At 43.2% G+C, this 23,372-nt stretch overlaps 1 protein-coding gene across 1 annotated transcript in view; it reads right to left on the minus strand.

The window, feature by feature from the left end:
- Nucleotides 1-1,496: 1,496 nt before the first annotated feature.
- The window catches only part of LOC132883309 (histone-lysine N-methyltransferase PRDM9-like), a 73,473-nt gene continuing 51,597 nt past the window's right edge, over nucleotides 1,497-23,372 (minus strand). Inside the window, exons 17-19 of the mRNA XM_060916765.1 lie at nucleotides 8,598-8,665; nucleotides 8,250-8,428; nucleotides 1,497-3,990 (exon numbers count right to left, since the gene is read on the minus strand). Of these exons, the coding sequence (XP_060772748.1) occupies nucleotides 2,666-3,990; nucleotides 8,250-8,428; nucleotides 8,598-8,665 (1,572 nt within the window). The 3' untranslated portion in view covers nucleotides 1,497-2,665. The remainder of the gene's footprint in view (nucleotides 3,991-8,249; nucleotides 8,429-8,597; nucleotides 8,666-23,372) is intronic.

Genomic DNA, 23,372 nt, shown 5'->3' on the forward strand with positions numbered 1-23,372 from the left:
CCTCTCGCCGTACGGCCAATGCACGGCCGACTTACTTGACACGCATGGATGACATGCGAAATATCTGAACGTGCGTTGGCCGCACTAATTAGGTATGTATGTACGTATGCACGACACACAGAGTCCGCAAGTGCGACGTACGAAAAAAAACTGACATTTTGCCCAAACCTGACACCAGCAAATCGTACGAAAGACGCACATCGGCCGTACGGAAGACACACGAGGCCGTAAGTTTGTCTTGCAACCTGAAAAAAACGTAAGCACCCGTAGAGTTTGTTTGACATGACAAAGAACCTCTGCGGCCAGTCTACGGCTCGAAAATCAGCACGTCTGTTAGGTTTATATAAGTATTATTCTTATAAGTATTATTATTAAAATGGTGACAAAATTAAGAGTTAACTTAAGGTTCAGTTAAAAATGACCTTCTGTCTCGGCTGGACATTGTTTGGGAACATTTTGTTTATGAAATGTGTATTTTGAACAGAGAAGTGTCTGAAGGACCCACCAAGGTCTGTTTTAGTGTCAGATCGACCCACACACACTTTAATGTTGGATGTAATGGTAGCCTTATTGCTGAACAAAGAGTTAAGACTCTTATATTTGTACAGTATAGTTATAGTATATATTATAGTATATATTACTTATAGTATATTTTAGAGCTTTTTAAGATCCTTTATTATTTTGGACTATTGCATATACTATGGCAGTGATTTTAAACTGTTCCTGTAGCCTGACCTTCGTCCAGTGGAGAACACTTCTTTGTTAGACCAAACTAGTCTTTGTTTAAAACATTGTCGTAAAAACATCTCATGCGCTTTGACGTGCGTAAATGAAATTGCTGAAATATTATTTTGCTTATGACTGAAGGCTTCATTCACACATACATATGGAATTAAGATGTGATTTGCTGACCTAGCACATAGACACAGATATCAAAATGATGTCACTCACTCACACCCTCCCATAGACACACACACACCCCTCTCTGAGGTCACATACAAACACACACACATTTGACAGACACAATAGCCGTTTGGAGAGATTATGATTTGTTATAAAAGGTGTTTGTAATCTTTCATCTTTGATGAAGTGACTGTGCGAATAAACCGGCATGTGAAACCTCTGGTTCCTTGTCTGTTTCTCTCGACCTGATCATTCTTGTCCCGGATCCGAGGGGACTCACGAAGGAATCTTGGGGTCTCTTTCTGGGTGAACCCCAACAACGTCACACGCGTGCCCTCCGTGCGTTTCTTTGCGTTTTTTGCACGTAGACCGGCCGTAGGAGCATGTACGGCCGGTTGTGACCGAGGCTTTAGACGAGCTTCATTTAAGTGCTCCGTACTCATTTGGTTTGATCGACATTTCCATTAAACATTAAAATCCTGATCAGTAATAATTACATGAACAATTAGTCTCATGCTGCAGTACTACACTGATAAGTGTTACAGTTAAATCATTATTTGTATGGTGGCAATTAATGACTAAAGAGCAAAAGAAAACATTAACAGTCTCATTTTAAACATAACTATAAGGTTACATATTTTAAAACAGTCATAGAACACTGGTCTACAGCCAAAATGCTTCTGAAATATAGTCAAACTTTACTATTTCTGGATTGCTGAGAACGAAAATGAAACTTAAAATTGTTCATTGGCTCGTTTTCAAGATTGGCTCTATGAATAAATCAATGAGTGGGTTTGGATAGTACTTACTTTTTTGGGAAAACAATGAATGATGCAATCTGAAGCCGGTATTGCATCATACATGACATTAGGTTATTCCTAGAAGTCACTGATGATGCATTCATAAGTCAACTGACATCACTCTGCTGAACAAACTGGTCTTATATCAGCTCAAAAAAAAAATTCATACAGTGCTATGCACTTGAGATCAAGTCTTTGCTTGACAAGAGATGCTCCGTTTCATGAACACAAGAGACAAGCTGCCAATAAATAAATAAACCCACTGCATACACACAGAATAAGGACTAAACCTATTCAGTACTTATACATAATTGGTTTTTGCAATTTTGTTCATAATACATTTTATTTATATAAACTTTTGGCTGATTTTCTAGTGTTACATGAAGAGAACAGGTGAAATATCATGTAAACCGACCATAAACACGAGACCTAGTTTTACAATTTATATTTAAAACATTACGATCTACACAATGTACATAAGTATAAAATTTAAAATCTTAAATATCTTGGAAGCCATAGCCAATCAGCTGATTAACTGTCACTTCTAATTCAACACACCAAATTTCATAATAGCCAACTTCATCTCTGAAGCAGACAACTTCTGAAAAATTGTTGACCAGTATAACATGAACAATAAAGTTCAAAGTACAGGTCATTTTCAGTCAAAACTGTAATAACCATATTTAATTTGACAACTTTAAATCATGCAGTGTCTCTGAGTTAGTGCACTTGAAGGTCTTAAATGTAACTAAACAAGCAAACATCTTCCCACACTGTGAGCAGTGAAACGGCTTCTATCCTGTGTGAATGTGCTGGTGTTGTTGGAGATGACTCTGACGAGTAAAACTCTTCCCACACTGTGAGCAGTGATATGGCTTCTCTCCTGTGTGAATGCGTTGGTGTCGTTGGAGAGTCCGCAGATGAGTAAAACTCTTCCCACACTGTGAGCAGTGATACGGCTTCTATCCTGTGTGAATGCGCTGGTGTTGTTGGAGAGTACTCTGACGAGTAAAACTCTTCCCACACTGTGAGCAGTAATACGGCTTCTCTCCTGTGTGAATGCGCTGGTGTCGTTGGAGATCACACTGTTGAGTAAAACTCTTCCCACACTGTGAGCAGTGATACGGCTTCTCTCCTGTGTGAATGCGCTGGTGTGTTTGGAGATTATTCTGCTGAGTAAAACTCTTCCCACACTGTGAGCAGTGATACGGCTTCTCTCCTGTGTGAATGCGCTGGTGTTGTTGGAGAGTACTCTGACGAGTAAAACTCTTCCCACACTGTGAGCAGTGATACGGCTTCTCTCCTGTGTGAATGCGCTGGTGTTGTCGGAGATCACTCTGTTGAGTAAAACTCTTCCCACACTGTGAGCAGTGATACGGCTTCTCTCCTGTGTGAATGCGCTGGTGTGTTTGGAGAGCACTCTGATGAGTAAAACTCTTCCCACACTGTGAGCAGTGATACGGCTTCACTCCTGTGTGAATGTGCTGGTGTTGTTGGAGATTACTCTGCTGAGTAAAACTCTTCCCACACTGTGAGCAGTGAAACGGCTTCTCTCCTGTGTGAATGTGCTGGTGTCGTTGGAGAGCACTCTGAAAAGTAAAACTTTTCCCACACTGTGAGCAGTGATGCCGCTTCTCTCCTGTGTGAATGTGCTGGTGTCGTTGGAGAGCACTCTGACAAGTAAAACTTTTCCCACACTGTGAGCAGTGATACGGCTTCTCTCCTGTGTGAATGCGCTGGTGTTGTCGGAGAGTACACTGTTCAGTAAAACTCTTCCCACACTGTGAGGAGTGAAACGGCTTCTCTCCTGTGTGAATGTGCTGGTGTTGTTGGAGATGACTCCGACGAGTAAAACTCTTCCCACACTGTGAGCAGTGATACGGCTTCTCTCCTGTGTGAACGCGCTGTTGTGTTTTGAGAGCACTCTGGTAAGTAAAATTCCTACCACGCTGTGAGCAGTGATGTGGATCTCCTCCTGTGTGAATGCACTGGTGTGTCTTGAGTGCATTCTGATAACTAAAACTCTTTCCACAATCTGAGCAGTGGTGAATTTCCTTCTGTATATCATTATGGGAAGTATCAGAATGGATATCATCAGTTGATGTTGGTTGACGCCTGGAGCATTTGGAGGGGATCTGAAGCTTATATTTAATCTCTCCTGATTCTCGCAGTCTCACGTACTCTTCATAGTGGCATCTCTGGATATGCTTGTCGAGGTAAATTGGAGATGCATCGGAACGAGGGCATGTGGAGCATGAAAAGACTTGCAGCAGAGCGTTCTTTACTTCTGGAGAAATGAAAGGACAAAAATAACAAATTGAACATGAAATGCAACAAGATTATAAAATATAACACTAACCCAATGTAAGGAGTGCTTTTACTGAAACTTAAGATTCTACATGAATTAAGACTGAGACAAAAACAAAAGGTTGCAGACTAAGACATAGCAGCCTCTAGCTTGGAATACTGGGAGATTCAATAAGGTCCTGGAACAGCAGCTATGCACAGCATTGGCCATAGCCCCATGGGTCTGAGCGACCAAAGGGGAGTTGTTGGTTCTTGTTGGACATCATGTCAAGTCGAGGTAATGGCAAGCCTAGCCTTATTTACATCTCATCCAGGATTGAGAAGGAAACTCAGCCCTCACATTCAAGGTTCTGAAAGATCCAAAAATGGGCCTTATTTATCAAACTGGATATGGATAAATTTATTTGCAAATAGTTTCTAGTAGCATTTACACAAGCAAATATGTATTTTCTATCTGGATTTTTTATATGGATTAGGTTGTCAAGTTTAAAACACATTAATTTCAATTACACACAAATTTCATGAAATTAAGTTTTGTGGGATTTTGTGAAGCCCAGTTGATTCATATTAATGTAATTGATGAAAGCAAGCCAACATCCATAAATTAAGACACATAACAATAGTCATTTAATTTAAATGTAGGCGTATAAAAAAAAAAAAAAAAAAAAGGGACACACTGCATCTGTTCAGATGGCATTCAAGTAGGTCTGCAGCAGTAAGAATTTCCTTACTGCAGTATTTGAAGAACGCCATGGTGTGATTTGTAGTAATAAAGCAACCAAACCTCCATGTGTTTAATTGTTCGTTAATTCATCAGACGCTATTTGTTCCTTAACATGTTGAAGTTCTTCAGCTGCAAGAGTTTAAAGTGCATATCCTGGACCAATTTATTTATTTTATATATGAAAAGTATGTCCCTTTACACACTCATCCAGAAGGGTAATTTTGCACAAGACCATCTGTCGACAGCAGAAAAAAATAAAATAACAAAATGCGTCTGGAAAAATCCCAAGGGAGTCTGGAGCCAGATTCGTGACGTCACCTGCGGAAGCGCCAGCAGGCTGCGAGAGCTTGCACGGTTTCAGTGCACAGCCTGTGTAGACCAAGCGCTCCCATTTCTCTCTCATTGTCCGGGCTTTTGGGAAACGATGAGTACTAATCCCATCAAGACTGGTGTTGCTACACCCTCCTACGATACATCTGTTAACCATTTTAATAATTACACGATAACGAAGAAATTTGCAGAAAACCACCAGGTCATTTTCTCATAAACAAACCAGCGCTGACGTAGGATTCAGGAGGGAGGCGTTCCGCACGCGACATCACGTAAATCAGTGTTTGCCGGGAAATTCAAATGCCAAGTTTTTCCAGAGGCGGACCAATTCACCTCAAATGGCTTGATTTCAACTGAATTTTTCTGGTATTGCGCAAGGTAAAAAAAAATTTCAGAGAATGCAGAATGGTATAGATATTTAACCAAAGTTTAATATAAAATAGGAGAATTACATTGATCTTGCTCATGAATTTACCCGTGATATACACTTTAAGGAGCTAAAATTTAACATAATTAAAAAGATAAGTTCTCCATGGTATGACTCTTGTGGAATTATTGAATTCCATAAAAATACTAAAATTGTTATTGCTTGATAACATAACCATCACATACGCTCCTGAAATAAAGCAAATGTGTTGCAATTGATTTTTATAATGGTTGATGGGTTTGAGTGACATCTGCATTATCCAATTAACAACTTCGCTTGGTTCAGACACACTGCATGTGTGTGTTCAACTAACTTCTTTCCAGCCAGCTTGTTATATTGCACTGAAGGTATTATAATGACGCCCCCCCACCAGTGTTTCTGTAATATGGGGAGGTCTGATATTATCCTATATTATGTGTTTGCTGTGACAGGGCATTCCCCCCCGATTTCTCCCCAATTTAGCCATGGCCAATTCCCACCCATCAGACTCCTCTCCAGTATCACATAACAGATACCAACCAGGGAGGGCTATCATGTTCTTCCTCCAAGACAAGAAACACCAGTTGACCACGTTTTACTCATACAATGTCGGGGGCTGCAAAGCACACTTGGACGAAAGCCCAATCCACTTACTTCCAATTAAATGTGCCCTCACACACCCATGACTGGCCAGTGTAACTGACAGGGCAAAGAAGAGAGAGCATGCCATCTCTCCCTCCCAGACAGCCCAGACAATTTTGCTCTCGAGCTTCCAACCACAGATGATTGTGGCGTCATCAGGATTTGAAAGTGGCATTATCTGGATGATGGGGAAGATGACAGAGACAACACTTTTCTGCTGTGCCACTTGGGATCCACAGGGCATGCATTTTATGCTACTTCTGGTTAAACTGGGCATGATGAATAAAACAACAATATCTTGTGGTTTACTATATACAGTGGTGCTTGAAAGTTTGTGAATTCTTTAGAATTTTCTATATTTCTGCATAAATATGACCGAAAACATCATCAGATTTTCACACAAGTCCTAAAAGTAGATAAAGAGAACCTACTTAAACAAGTGAGACAACAATATTATACTTGGTCATTTATTTATTGAGGAAAGCGATCCAATATTACATATCTGTGAGTGGCAAAAAAGTATGTGAACCTCTAGGATTAGCAGTTAATTTGAAGGTGAAATTAGAGAGTCAGGTGTTTTCAATCAATGGGATGACAATCAGGTGTGAGTGGGCACCCTGTTTTATTTAAAAAACAGGGATATATTAAAGTCTGACCTTCACAACACATGTTTGTGGAAGTGTATCATGGCACGAACAAAGGAGATTTCTGAGGACCTCAGAAAAAGCGTTGTTGATGCTCATCAGGCTGGAAAAGTAGAGGAAATTCAAGACCGTTGTTACCCTCCCCAGGAGTGGTCAACCAACAGAGATCACTCCAAGAGCAAGGCGTGTAATAGTCGGCGAAGTCACAAAGGACCCCAGAGTAACTTCTAAGCAACTGAAGGCCTCTCTCACATCGGCTAATGTTACTGTTCATGAGTCCACCATCAGGAGAACACTGAACAACAATGGTGTGCATGGTAGGGCTGCAAGGAGAAAGCCACTGCTCTCCAAAAAGAACATTGCTGCTCGTCTGCAGTTTGCTAAAGATCATGTGGACAAGCCAGAAAGCTATTGGAAAAAAGGTTTTGTGGATGGATGAGACCAAAATAGAACTTTTTGGTTTAAATGAAAAGCGTTATGTTTGGAGAAAGGAAAACACTGCATTCCAGCATAAGAACCTTATCCCATCTGTGAAACATGGTGGTGGTGGTATCATGGTTTGGGCCTGTTTTGATGCATCTGGGCCAGGACAGCTCGCCATCATTGATGGAACAATGAATTCTCAATTATACCAGTGAATTCTAAAGGAAAATGTCAGGACATCTGTCCATGAACTGAAACTCAATAGAAGGTGGGTCATGCAGCAAGACAACGACCCTAAGCACACAAGTTGTTCTACCAAAGAATGGTTAAAGAAAAAAGTTAATGTTTTGGAATGGGCAAGTCAAAGTCCTGACCTTAAACCAATCAAAATGTTGTGGAAGGACCTGAAGCAAGCAGTTCATGTGAGGAAACCCAGCAACTTCCCAGAGTTGAAACTGTTCTGTATGGAGGAATGGGCTAAAATTCCTCCAAGCCGGTGTGCAGGACTGATCAACAGTTACCGGAAACGTTTAGTTGCAGTTATTGCTGCACAAGGGGGTCACACCAGATACTGAAAGCAAAGGTTCACATATTTTTGCCACTTACAGGTATGTAATATTGGATCATTTTCCTCAATAAATAAATGACCAAGTATAATATTTTTGTTTCATTTGTTTAACTGGGTTCTCTTTATCTACTTTTAGGACTTGGGTGAAAATCTGATGATGTTTTAGGTCATATTTATGCAGAAATAGAGAAAATTCTAAAGGGTTCACAAACTTTCAAGCACCACTGTAGTCAGTTTCGCAATAGCAAGATATGCAGTGGGCGGACTTCACGTGTCTCAAAGGAAGCTGATAGACTTCACCCTCTCTGGTTGATCACGGTCATATGATCGAGAAGACCTACCTGGTTGGTGTAACACGCCAAAATGAGTTCTCTGAGAAATGCTCTAGTTATTGCAGACTGCATTGTACAACAGCTTTCATCCCAGAAACACTGGTAGGCTCAGAAACGTCACGAAATGATGCAGAAAATAACCTCTATAACCTCTTAGACAAAAGTAACACCTTGCTGTCTGGTTGTTCCTGTAGGTGCAGGACTGAGTTCTCTGGTGTATTCCTCTTCATACCACACCAAGAGCTCCTGTCCTGGGTTAATGGATCGACAGCAACGATACAGAATTCCCCCTTGATACTCAAATGCCACAAGATTTTGTTCTTCTTCATTACGGGCACAATTCACATACCTAAAAGAGTGAGGCAACGTTTCAGAAAAAGGTAAAAATCAGATCAGAGTTACAGACTTGGAGAAAGCATGGTGGAGATATCAATGACATGAAGATAAAGTTCTTCCAACAAATGAGGAGCTGTAAAATCAAATCACTAAAATGACCCAACAGCTGGTGTACTGCTCACCTCATCCAATTCACATGCATCTCTCTTTTGGCATTGATGTATTCTGCACACTGCATGCTCCTGTATACCTGTAAAAAAAATATAATTTACTTTTTTTTTTATTACATGAAATCAATACAGTGGGGCAAAAAAGTATTTAGTCAGCCACCAATTGTGCAAGTTCTCCCACTTAAAAAGATGAGAGGCCTGTAATTTTCATCATAGGTACACTTCAACTATGAGAGACAGAATGGGGGAAAGAATCCAGGAAATCACATTGTAGGATTTTTAATGAATTAATTGGTAAATTCCTCAGTAAAATAAGTATTTGGTTACCTACAAACAAGCAAGATTTCTGGCTCTCACAGACGTGTAACTTCTTTAAGAGGCTCCTCTGTCCTCCACTCGTTACCTATATTAATGGCACCTGTTTGAACTCGTTATCAGTATAAAAGACACCTGTCCACAGCCTCAAACAGTCACACTCCAAACTCCACTATGGCCAAGACCAAAGAGCTGTCAAAGGACACCAGAAACAAAATTGTAGACCTGCACCAGGCTGGGAAGACTGAATCTGCAATAGGTAAGCAGCTTGGTGTGAAGAAATCAACTGTGGGAGCAATTATGAGAAAATGGAAGACATGCAAGACCACTGATAATCTGCCTCGATCTGGGGCTCCACGCAAGATCTCACCCCGTGGGGTCAAAATAATCACAAGAACGGTGAGCAAAAATCCCAGAACCACACGGGGGGACCTAGTGAATGACCTGCAGAGAGCTGGGACCAAAGTAACAAAGGCTACCATCAGTAACACACTACGCCACCAGGGACTCAAATCCTGCAGTGCCAGACGTGTCCCCCTGCTTAAGCCAGTACATGTCCAGGCCCATCTGAAGTTTGCCAGAGAGCATTTGGATGATCCAGAAGAGGACTGGGAGAATGTCATATCGTCAGATGAAACCAAAATAGAACTTTTGGTAAAAACTCAAATTGTTGTGTTTGGAGGAGAAAGAATGCTGAGTTGCATCCAAAGAACACCATACCTACTGTGAAGCATGGGGGTGGCAGTGTCCTTATGTGGGGCTGCATGAGTGCTGCTGGTGTCGGGGAGCTGCATTTCATTGATGGCATCATGAATCCACAGATGTATTGCTCGATACTGAAAGAGAAGATGCTACCATCACTCTGTGCCCTTGGTCATCGTGCACTTTTCCAACATGACAACGATCCTAAACACACATCTAAGGCCACTGTTGGATTTCTGAAGAAGAACAGGGTGAACATGATTCAGTGGCCAAGTATGTCTCCTGATCTGAACCCAATCGAACACCTATGGGGAGTTCTGAAGAGACAAGTTGAGCATCGCACTCCATCCAGCATCCGGTCACTAAAAGAGGTCATTGTTGAAGAATGGAGAAAGACTGATGTTGCAAAATGTCGCCAACTTGTTCATTCCATGCCTAGAAGACTTGGTGTTGTCATTAAAAATCATGGAGGCCACAGAAAGTACTAGATGTAGTCGTAGTTTTTGTTGTGGGGTGTACTCATTTTTACACCACCCTAATTTGAGTAAAACTGAAAAATGTGTAATCTAAGTGTGGCAGCGGGGGCGTGGTCAAGCGCCGGTCTGTGACAGGAGGGAGGAGTCAGGGAAGGTAAGTGGCAGAATCACTACACCTGACGGCAATTAACCTGTGTTTGTGTGTGTCTTCCCAGTGACCACGCCCTATTTAGGGAGGTAGACCGAGAGCAGAGGAGCTGACCCCGAAACCAGATGCCGGTTGTGTGCGCGCGCATCTGTGTGAAGCATATTGTTAGACTGAAAAGTGTGGCAATAAAAGCCTTAATTTACAAACCTGATCTCTGTCCTGCCGTCCTCTGTGCTCCACCCCTAGTCGAAACCGTTACCATGGTGCCGAAACCTGGGAGAGTGGAGCGCCAGCCGATCAGCCCCATGGAGTCCTCCCCGTTCACCGACCTGGTCCACGCCCTCGCCACGGCCCAGCAAAGCCAGCACCAGGCGCTCGTCATCCTCCGGAAGGAACAAGAGCGACGCTTCGAGGCCCTGGTGCTGGCCCAACAAGAAGACCGAGAGGCGTTCCGGCACCTCCTCGCGTCGGCGGGGTCCACCAGCACTCCTACCGCGGGCCCGTCTCCCCTCACCGTCACCAAGATGGGCCCGCAGGATGACCCCGAGGCATTCATCACGCTCTTGGAGCAAGTCGCAGAAGCCTCGGGGTGGCCGATGGAGCAAGTCGCAGAAGCCTCGGGGTGGCCGATGGAGCAGCGTGCCTCCTCCCCCTACTAACGGGAGAGGCGCAGCTGGCCGCGCTACAGCTCCCCACCGACCGCCGGCTGGCCTACGCGGACCTCCGCCGGGCCGTCCTCCAGCACATGGGGCGCACCCCAGAACAGCAGCGCCAGCGCTTCCGCGCGTTGCGCTTGGAGGAAGTCAACCGGCCGTTCGCGTTTGGCCAGCAGCTCCGGGACGCCTGCTGGCGGTGGTTGAGGGCCGACAACCGTGACGCCGAGGGAATCATCGACCAGGTGGTGCTGGAACAGTTCATCGATCGCTTGCCAGCAGGAACGGCGGAGTGGGTCCAGTGCCACCGCCTGGCGTCGCTGGATCAGGCAGTCGAGCTGGCGGAGGACCATTTGGCGGCTGTCCCGGCGGCAGGACAGCAGATGGCATCTTCCCTTCTCTCTCTCCCCCTCCTCTTGTGTCCCGTCCTTGCCCCATTCCCCCACCGCGGAGGCGGGGGCCGGCACCGGCCCGCCGCACCCGCAGTGCCCTCCCGTTTCTCCCTTCTCTGCCTGTCTCTCCCCCACCCCCCTCAGGTGAGTGAGCCCCAGAACACCGGTTCAGAGGGAAAGCCCGGGCCGGTTTGCTGGCACTGCGGGGAGCCGGGCCACTTTCAACAGCAGTGCACGGCGATGGAAGTGGGCGCGGTGGTTCAGATCCCCGACGCGCCAGAGGCCGCCCTCGATCGGGCCGGAGCGTATCGCATACCGGGGAGTATCCAAGGGGATACATATCAGGCGTTGGATTCTGGCTGTAATCAGACCTCAATTCACCAAAGCCTGGTGCAAAATGAGGCATTGGGGGGAGCACAGGGGGTGAAGGTGTTGTGTGTGCACGGGGATGTTCACAGCTACCCTTTGGTGCCGGTCCACATTTTTTTCAGAGGGGAAAAAGTTATAGTGAAGGCGGCGGTTAATCCTCACCTTACCCACTCGTTGATTTTGGGGACTGATTGTCCGGGATTTCAGAATTTAATGACGCACTTAGTCAAGAGTGGGTCCTGCCATATAACGGGGGGAGGTCCCAGTGTTGCTTTGGCGGGAGCAGCCGTCACAGAGCCATCTGCGTCATCTCCGCGTCAGAGTGAGGAGCCGCCGGCCCCTCCTCTCACTATTGGGGAATCCCTCGCAAATTTCCCATTAGAGCAATCATGGGACGAGACTCTGCGATATGCGTTTGATCAAGTGAGAGTAATCGATGGTCAAACGCTCCAGCCGAACGCCACCCCGTCCTTCCCCTACTTCGCGATTATGAAGGATAGGTTATACCGAGTGACGCAGGACACTCAAACTAAAGAGCAAGTCACGCAGCTTTTGATTCCGAAGAGCCGCCGGGAATTGGTATTCCAGGCGGCTCACTTTAATCCCATGGCTGGACACTTAGGGCAGGATAAGACACTAGCCCAAATAATGGCCCGATTCTATTGGCCGGGGATTCGCGGTGATGTTCGTAGGTGGTGTACGGCATGCCGCGAATGCCAGTTAGTAAATCCAGCGGCCATTCCAAAAGCACCTTTGTGCCCTCTTCCATTGATCGAGACCCCGTTTGAAAGAATTGGGATGGCTCTCGTTGGGCCATTAGATCGGTCAGCACGGGGGTACCGCTTTATATTAGTTCTGGTGGACTATGCAACGCGATACCCGGAAGCAGTGCCTCTGCGCAATATCTCAGCACGCAGTATTGCAGAGGCACTCTTCCGCGTCATCTCCCGAGTCGGAATCCCGAAAGAGATCTGACTGATCTGAATGATCAAGGCACTACATTTGTGTCACGGACACTGCGCGAACTGTATGGGTTATTGGGGATTAAGCCGATCCGCACCAGTGTGTATCACCCACAAATGGACGGTTTAGTGGAACGGTTCAATCGCACCCTCAAAAATATCATTAAAAAATTCGTAAGTGAGGACACATGTAATTGGGATAAGTGGCTCGAGCCCTTGTTGCTCTCAGTGCGAGAGGTTCCCCAAGCCTCCACGGGGTTCTCCCCGTTCGAATTATTACATGGGCGTAAGCCACGCGGCATCCTAGACCTGCTGCGGGAAAATTGGGAGGAGGGACCTTCACAAAGCAAGAACGAAATTCAATACGTTATGGACCTGCGCGCAAAACTCCACACGCTCACCCACCTAACCCAGGAGAATTTGCGGCAGGCCCAGGAATGGCAAGCCCGCCTGTACAACAAGGGTACGTGCCTTAGGGAGTTCACCCAGAGAGATAAAGTACTCGTACTGTTGCCCACTTCGAGCTCCAAATTGATCGCCAAGTGGCAAGGACCCTTTGAGGTCACACGGCGAGTCGGGGACGTCGACTACGAGGTAAGGCGAACGGACAGGGGTGGGGTGCTACAAATTTACCACCTCAATCTGCTTAAACTCTGGAAGGAGGAGGTCCCCGTGGCGTTGGTGTCGGTGGTTCCGGAGAAGGCGGAGCTGGGGCTGGAGGTTCAAAAAGGGGCATTGACATCACATACCCCTGTGGAGACCACCTCTCCCCGACCCAGCTCACGGAGGTCACCCAGTTGCAGACCGAGTTTACGGATGTGTTCTCGCCCCTGCCCGGTTGCACTAACTTCATACAGCACCACATAGAGATGCCCCCGGGGGTAGTAGTGTGTAGCCGCCCTTACAGACTACCCGAACACACAAAAAAAAGGTGGTTCGGGAAGAACTCGAGACCATGCTCGAAATGGGCATCGTCGAGGAGTCCCACAGTGACTGGAGCAGCCTGGTGGTCTTGGTACCCAAGGCCGACGGGTCGGTCCGGTTCTGTGTGGACTACAGAAAAGTCAACGCGGTGTCTAAATTCGTGTGGCAGCGGGGGCGTGGTCAAGCGCCAGTCTGTGACAGGAGGGCGGAGTCAGGGAAGGTAAGTGGCAGAATCACTACACCTGACGGCAATTAACCTTTGTTTGTGTGTGTCTTCCCAGTGACCGCGCCCTATTTAGGGAGGGAGAGCGAGAGCAGAGGAGCTGATCCCGAAACCAGATGCCGGTTGTGCGTGTGCATCTGTGTGAAGCATATTGTTAGACTGAAACATGTGGCAATAAAAGCCTTAATTTACAAACCTGATCTCTGTCCTGCTGTCCTCTGTGCTCCACCCCTAGTCGAAACCGTTACACTAAGTTATATTATTAACCTTACTTTCACGTTATAAGTTACAGATGTTATTTTAAACTTTGTCTTGTCAACATTTTGGAAATTGTGTTCATTTAGATATTGTTTAAAATGTTACTTTTTAAAGGGGGTGTACTCATTTACGCTGAGCACTGTATGTGGAGTTAGCCACGACTAATGGTGATGAGCGCTATTTTCATATGAAGACGTTACTTTGTTCAGACCAATGCCGTGTGTGTGTCCTGACTCATATACCCGTTAGAATCCAGGAGCATTATGAAAGCCATGCGAGCAGGGAAGTGAGCGAGTCTAGCAAACCGGATTCACTCCCGCTTCCCAACTACGGTCAGGAATGTGAAAAAGAGGGAAGGCAACATACTGGAATGGATTTTGCAAAGGATATTTCCCCTAGCTGTAAAAATTCCCTTGAGAAGTAAGCTAGGATGACTGTCTGAACAGAACCAGCTATCTTGGGTCATGTTTATTCATCAGGGCATAATGAACAGAGATTGTTTTGCCGTGCTTTTACCGGCCCTCTCTGTGGGCCTGTCATTTCAGGTTCACATGACAGCATACGTGTTCTCACCGGTCAATCACAACCAAGTTAGCTAATGCACATTAACATTCTACACTAATGCAAAAGCAGTGTGCAGCAGTGAAACAAAAGCCATGGAAAGGTCAAAAATGAAAGGAGGGGCCAAAAAAACAAACAAACCAGGCATTAGAGGCAGAGGCTTCTAAATGTTTAAAAAAAGAAAATCTACATACTGTTTGGGCATCAGCACCCTGAATTGGCCTGCAATGCCATTTTCACGGACCAGAATGAAGAGCTTAAAATGGACATTAAAACATAGCTATAAACTAGGCTGTTGCCTCTCGCGGTTACCAGAGGACTAGCCCCCCTGTAACCCTAGCTGTGTAGGTGAGAGGCCGAGGGCTATGGAAACGAAGGTCAGTGCCGCCCAATGCGCCTGACTGCATGGAGCGGGAAGGACTTTAGAGATGGGCTAGGCTGCATGTTCATTTAAAACTGCTGTAACTTGCCCAACCATAACTGACTATCATATGTGCCAGAGATTTCCAAGCTTGTTGGGGCTGAAGCACATCAAAGGTCAAATCAGAATGTCAAGGCACACCAAATTAAAAGTTGGCTATCGATTATGAAGAATGTCACACACATTATGATGGGCTAGAAGGTCATTTGCAAAATTTGACCCAGATTGCACTTCAGCAGATTGTCAAATAATTATTAAAACAGATAAGTAAATCAGACAGGCAATTGTATAATTTATTAAAAACGTGAGGCAATGCTCATTACAGTGTTTTCCATTAGTTACCTAGACTGTAGTGACGGAAGCATTTTCAGAACACAAACACTATTTGATTTGAGACTGATAACATTAACTTTACAGTGTCCACTCCAGTCATCCACTAGTCCAAACACAATACTATGGTTATCAATTTAAAACAGCAAACAGATAACATCAATGAAGAAGTTAGCATTGATAATTAGCATTCATCAAACTTGAGCTTAGAGAACGTTAACATCAGCATGTCCGAATCTCATATCCTCGCTTTAAAACAGTGCACGGTTAAATTTGTAGAGTTTTAGCTTATTTGAATCAGAAAAGTTGCTAACACATCCGGTAGCATGTATTCGTCATTCAAAACACAAGTGCATGCTCTAACCAGAGTTCAAAATAGGTTTATTTTTGGCTAAAATGCATGCTCTCTATTAAATATTTTAAATTTTCTAAAAAAAATAAATAAACCAGTTGAACACAGGTAACCACTTCTGCTTCATTTCTTTGAGGGATGAAGTGTATGCTCTAGTCATTTTTTTAACCGTTTATGAACTGTTAAACTCCTTAACCATACTTTGTGAGTGTGGCCTTTTTGCTGTGGCATCACCATTCATATCGATACAACCAGTGTGTGTATGCTTAAATTACTAAAAGCACAAAATTGTTTTGTACAAGTTCTTCATAGATCTAAAACTCTTAATTTTGCTCTCAAAGTGCACCAGTTTGATATATTTAACTTTAAAATAAACAAAATTATCTCACAGGGGAGCATGCCCCCAGAGCGAGGGTCACTGACCCTAGTTTCACAAAATCCTGAGGGAAACACTATTATTCTGTCTTTTTTTTTTTTTTTAATAACTACTGCCAGTGGAAAAGCTACCTGTTCTTTTGCAAGTTAGGGTAGCTGTGAAAGAAATCTCTCTCAACTCAAACATAGAAGTAGGTGACCGTGATTATGCAACATATCCTAGAAGCATGTTGATGTTCAAAAATAAACTTGACGGGTAGTGAACTAATGCGGCAAGTGTGTGTGGAAGGAGAAATCATGAGACGGAGAGCTCCGCTTTTGAATAGAAAAGTGTCTCATTGCAACGAAATTGGACGCCATCCTACCAGTGCAACATCTGCTTATTTTTTAGATTTAATTATTTATTTTGGTAGTTTCAACTTTCAATAACATACACACTGGTTACATACATATCAGCAAGAAAGACCGAAAAGGATTAGACTGAAGCAAAAGCTTATTGCGTCTACCCTCATCACATTTCATAAATTAATAAATCTTTTTTTTATGCCAAAGGAATTAAGGAAAGAAACAAAAAGGAAAAAAAATAAAATAGTAACAACAGTATCCGTTACATTTTGTTCAATGCAATTTTACAGCTTTCAATTTCAAATGAACATCAAAACATACATATTGGATTTTGCCGTTTTCGTAATCTGTAGCATTACATATCAAGTAGCTGGATCAAATTTAAATCAAACCATTTCTTTCCAAACATATTTCATATCTCAGTTTTGTATTTACTGATAATCTTATGTTTGTATGCTTTTTTAAGGCCTTTAAGCGTGTTACACAGTTTAATTTCATTTTCAAGACCATGCCATAAATTAACTCCTGTTATAGATATACACCCCTGTTTCACATTTGTTCTGAACTTTGTTTTAACAAACATATGAGTTCCTCTCAACTCAAATCTCTGATTTGAAAGAATCTCTGAATACAGTCAGGGATAGTTTTGTTTTTGATTTTAAACATAAATTGAGCAATTTTGTAATCCACAAAATCACGAAATTTAAGGCCATTCAAGTTTATAAACAACTGATTGGTTGGTTCACTATAACATACGTTGTGTATGATCCTAACAGCTCTTTTCTGCAATATGAAGATCGGGTTTGTGATTGTTTTACATGCATTTCCCCAGACCTCCACACAATAAGTTATGTATGGAACAAGCAGAGAATAATTATAAAGTGCGTGCAATGATTTTTGGCTTAGAATGTGTTTAGTTTTATGAAGTATTGCAATAGACTTGGACATTTTTGTTTTTACATGTTTAACTTGACAGGTAGTGAACTAAATGTGGCAAGTGTGTGTGGAAGGAGAAATCATGAGACGGAGAGCTCCACTTTTGAATATAAAAAAGTGTCACTGCATATCGTACAACGAAATCGGATGCCATCCTACCAGTACAACATCTGCTTATTAAAAATAAAGAAATAAAATATGTCCATATAATATATATTAACAACTCAAAAACTCTAAAAAGACATACACGCACAAAACATTCACACACTGCTGTTTTTTTTTTTTTTTAATTGCACGGTCCCTTTAAAAGAAGCACTGTTTAGTGCAGTTATGGCTCTTGGGTAGAAGCTCTTTCAGTCTATAGACCCCTTACACTGACATCACATTTACGTTAGCAACGGTCACTACCCTACCCTATACCTGGGGGACAAGCAAACTTTGTTTACATACTGTTCACATACTGAAGCCAAGCAAAGACGTCAGACGTCCGTTGCTGTTGTCTGAAGAAAACTACAGCTAAAAAAGCTCTACTAACAGATTACTTGGATAATCTTAGTTATAAAGAAGTGAAGGATACATGGAAATTAGAGTTTATTAGTGGCTATGATCTGTACAAAATTCCTCAAAACCAATGGAGTGATGGTACAGATTTGTGGCCTAGTGTTAGCTACATGTTGGAATGTACTTTCCTTTTCCTGAAGAATCCGGACATAGAAGAACAGTTTAAAAAAAAAACTGCACACCCCACTACATAAAGAAGAAAACCTTTGTGTAAAGAATTTTTACCGACATCAGTTTTAGGGAACAGAATGCTGCAAAAGCCTGAGCATTTACTCTCAAAGGACTACTACTTGAACTGTGGGCTAGATGGTATTCCCGGCCCGCCATGTCTCAACAACCTCAAGGACATCAAGTTACAGAGCTATTTGCACTCATTTATACATTGATATTTATGATTAGTTAAAAAAGAAACAAATCTCTGAAGTATTATTATTTGTAAAATAACGTTATCTTGCTCTAGACCAGGGGTCGGGAACCTATGGCTCGCGAGCCAGATGTGGCTCTGTTGGTGACTGCATCTGGCTCGCGGACAAATCTGACATTTGTTAACAGTTGGTCAAAAATAATTTTGTTAAGCATATATTATCAAAGTTTAAAAAATGACTTCCTGAAATCTAAATGTTAAATTAGCTTTCAAAATATAAAATATGATCACGTATTTGCAATCCATTCCATCTGGGGGTTTTTTCCACCGCTGAAGTTCACGGGTGCGTCAGATCAGCCAATCCCAGCAGGCGACACGTCAGACATTAAAAAAAACCGCGATTTTTATTGGACAATAAGGTGCCTACGGGGTCGTGTGAGGTAAAATTACATCCGCTTTATTTAAAATTCCAGCTAGCTACCTGTTGCATGCACAACTAACAAAGAAGATGGCGAAGAGAAAAAAGGATGACGATTACCGAACATTTCAAAATGCGCTTCCAGTCACATACCACACACTGCAGCGAGTGAGCGTTGCTGTGTTGACCATGTTCGGATCTACGTATACATGTGAGCAGTCCTTCTCTCATCTAAAACACATCAAGACCAACCTAAGATCGCGTCTAACTGATGAAAGCCTCAACGCCTGCATGAAGCTCAACCTCACCGCATATCAGCCAGATTACAAAGCCATCAGTAAAACGATGCAGTCCCAGAAGTCTCATTAATGGTGAGAAGTGGTTTTTTTCCCCTTCTTGGCTTCAATATAAAAACGTAATTAAAAATAATACATTCGTACACTCTAAAATTGTTTGGTCTTTTTAAAAATACATAGGCCTACATTTAATTGTATTCATTTTTTTTTAATGGTATGGCTCTCACGGAAATTTTATTTTTTAAAAATGGGCATTTATGGCTCAGTCAGCCAAAAAGGTTCCCGACCCCTGCTCTAGACTTTCAAACAATGTTGTAAGATTTTATTTTAATTTTATCTAATAGTGGATGGTACAATAATTACAAATGCAAACAGAATCGGCACATTCCAGGTGTAGCTGTAGTCATATAGCTAACTATAATCATATAGCTAACTATAATCACCCTTGTAATAATAATTTCAATAAACTGTTCATGTTCAGTTCCCTCTTCATTTATTCTCTATTCAAAAGGCACAACTGAGTCACACAGGTTGATAAGTGTGCAACAGACAGTAACAATTTTATCCAAAATAGTTTTTCCTGCCTTAGTCGATTTATTTCCATTTCACATGCCTGCAGCTGTTGTGAAGTTCAGTGCGTTTGTGTAGAACTCTTTCAAACTGTAGGTTCATTACTACACTCTGGCTTGACATTTTGCACAGGACTGAGTTCCTCTGATAACAGAAGCAAAGCTTCAGCACTTTTTGCTCTTAATCCTTTGTTCTTTCAGGATGCATCAGGAGCATGTCGCTCCTTGTTGGGTTTAACGAATTATGTCAGCGTTGTTTCGTGCCCAATCTGGGTTTTCCATGTCAAATGAGGAAGTTGGTTCATTTGGAAGAAAATCATTTGGTTTTGTCTGAACACTTTCATGAAGAAGCTAATTCAAATGTGAGCAGAAATAAAAGGAGATTCTTAAACACTTCCATACTCTGTTGCGCCTGTCTATTTTTAAAAAAATACATTTTAAATAGTCGCAAATTTCTCTGCAATTTCCAGGGTTAGCTCCTCTCGCTGTATTCTCTTTAACCACTCATTTCTTCATTGTTCTTGAAGCATTTGCTTCTCTTTGTTAACATTTTTCTTCATAGCAGGGAAATGGTAATATCTTATCTATTCCTCGATTTAAATGATTGGAACAACCAAAAACAGCACAAAAATGAACCATATTTAAGACTGGTTAAGCCTTGCTTACACGAAAACTGGTGTCTTTTCACCTGGGGGTCAATTATCACGTGATGCGTAACGTCATGTGCAAGGGGTCTATTTGTCCATTTCTTAATTGACCTGAACTGCCTGCCCAAGGGCAGCAGTTCAAACAGAGAATTTCTGGGGTGGGACGGATCTTTTAATATACTGAGGGTTCTTTTGAGGCAGCAGGAACTGTAAAGCTCTTCCAGGCAGGGAAGAGGGCATCCGATGATCATCTGGGTGGTGGTGACAACCCTCTGGAGCACTTTTTTCTCTGCTCCTGTGCAGCTGACAAACCACACACTGATGCAGTATGTATGTAAGTATGTTCTCTATGGAGCAACAATAGAAGGACACAATTTTTTTTTGAGGGAGGTCGTTCATCCTGAGGATCATCAGGAAGTAAAGTCTCTGCTGTGCGTTCTTTATCACTTGTGTGGCATTAGAGCTCCAGGTCAGCTCCTCCTCTATGTGCACCCCTAGGAACCAGAAGTCCAGGATGCTCTCCACATATTGCGCACTGATGAGAATAGGCTGAAAGTCCGTTTTCTTTTTCCTGAAGTCTATGATCAGCTCCTTGGTTTTGGTGGTTGAGGACCAGGTTTGTTGTCTCAGCACCACCCAGACAGCTGCTCAGCCTTGTGCTGATAAGCAGACTCCTTCCCCCCCAGAGATGAGCCCCACTATGGTAGTATCATCCGCAAATATGATGCCATTACGGGAGCGAGCAGGGTGCAGTTGTAAGCGTCGAAGAACAACTTGTTTAATCCTAAATAAAGCCGTGGCACAGCAGTTATGCTCATATTTACATAGGAATAACATCCATGAAATGTATCAGTCAGGATTTAGACCTCATCATAGCACAGAGACAGCTCTGGTAAAAGTAGTAAATGACCTACTGTTGGTGTCTGATCAGGGCTGTGTCTCGCTGATTGTGTTGCTTGACCTTAGTGCAGCATTTGATACCATTGATCATTCCATTCTTCTGGATGGACTAGAAAATGTTGTGGGAGTTAAGGGAACGGCCCTCTCCTGGCTCAGCTCTTATTTAACTGATTGCTATCAGGTAAATGGTGATTTTTCTAGGACATACTGCGCATATATATCTATCAGGGCTTTACATTAGCACCCGCCAAATGCGGGTAAAATTCGGCTTTGGCGGGTAATAACTTTAGTCTCACTAGCCACTTTGGCAGGTGGTTTATTCTGTGGTATGACAATATTTTAATTGCAGTTTTCTCTGAAGGCATCTGATATAATAAACACATTGCAATGTAATATTACACGCCTACAACTCCCATGAACACCTGCGCAAACACTGACATGTTAGAATTGTTTAGAACGTTCGTTAACGTCTCGGATAAAATCAAATGATACGGTAACTTGCGGTTAATGAACAAAGCAGCAAAGTTGCTGATGACTGACAAGCACACTGTGTGGCAGCATATAGCTGGAGTTTCAAACCCTGCTGCTCAGGAAAAAAGGGGCAGAAATGAGCAGGGCCGGAGCAGCATTTTAAAAATCACCGAGGTCCGTGATGGGCAAAGCGCGCGGTGAAAAATTTTCGCCATATTTAAATAAGAGGGGTGAATTACACACCACACAAGAGATCTCATCTCATTATCTCGAGCCGCTTTACCCTGTTCTACAGGGTCGCAGGAGTCTATCCCAGCTGACTACTGCGTGCGAAAGGCAGGGTACACCCTGGACAAGTCACCAGGTCATCACATGGCCGACACAGACAACCATTCACACTCACATTCACACCTACGGTCAATTTAGAGCCACCAGTTAACCTAACCTGCATGTCTTTGGACTGTGGGGGAAACCGGAGCACCCGGAGGAAACTCAGGCGGACACGGGGAGAACATGCAAACACAGAACACAGAAAGGCCCTCGCCGGCCACGGGGCTCGAACCCGGACCTTCTTGCTGTGAGGCAACAGCGCTAACCACTACACCACCGTGCCACCCAGATTGGCTCGTTCATAGCAAAACCATACCATGTACTGCGAAGACTGTAGAAAGTCTGGCAAAGACAGGCACCAGTAATTTTAAGTTCGAAACTATCAAGGACCACAAAAAGTCAAATGCACACATCGGTACTATAACATCAAAACCAGCCAAGACGGCTGGTTCACTACAGGGCAGCATTGCTTTCAGTCCCTGGCTGTCGTGAAGTCGGCTGAGCTGGAGAGGATGGAACTGCCATTTAGAAACGTTCACGTGATTGTAAAGAAGTTGATCCGCCCCAGCTATCAACTCATGACCTGCTGGAAGCCTCAGGTCACGAAGACCATTTTTCATGGACCATTCAGACTCATCTGATGATGAATGTAATGAGGACATTTAATGTCTCTCTGCACATGTTCTCACACACACACACTTAATAGATAATACATAATATACATAATACTTGCATATCAAAACATCAAATGTTTTTCAATGATAAATGTTTTGAATTGGACTTTTAATATTAGAATCAGTTCAGTTGTACTGAATGTTATTTTTCATATTATACGATATTTCATATTGTAAGGGGCTTGAATTTGAGTTCAATAAACAGAAAGCTCTGCTTATATTTTTGTCTGAATTGGTTCCATGTTTTCATATAGGGAGCGACCTTAACAGCACTGAATACTTGAGCGCTACTGTAGAGATACATTATACGCTGCCATTCATGATTAAATCTAGATCTTCCGAACTTTAACGTATCATTGTGAAGAAAAAACTGCGATTTCCTGGCAACAAAATTGTGGCTAGTGAAAAGGCTGAATGGTTAGTGACTCAGGAAAACCACTAGCCACACTGGCCGGTGAGCAAAAAAGTTAATGTAAAGCTCTGATATATATATAAAGATGCTAGCTGGATCAGCGTACATGGAGAGGCACAACCAAGTGGCTGGGATAGTATACAGGAACATCTGCAACCAGTATGGAATAGAAGTACCCAAGTCCCAATGGGCCATACCACAGAAGGTGGCCGAGAACAACAGGGCCAAGGTTCTGTGGGACTTCAGCTTCCAGACTGACAAACAGATCCTGGCTAACCAACCGGACATAGTGGTGGTGGACAAAGAGCAGAAGAGGGTGGTGGTGATAGATGAAGCGATCCCAGCTGACGCAAACATCAGGAAGAAGGAACATGAGAAACTTGAGAAGTATCAAGGGTTGAAA

Source organism: Neoarius graeffei, chromosome 1 (genome assembly GCF_027579695.1).
Source record: "Neoarius graeffei isolate fNeoGra1 chromosome 1, fNeoGra1.pri, whole genome shotgun sequence".
Taxonomy (NCBI): Eukaryota; Metazoa; Chordata; class Actinopteri; order Siluriformes; family Ariidae; genus Neoarius; species Neoarius graeffei.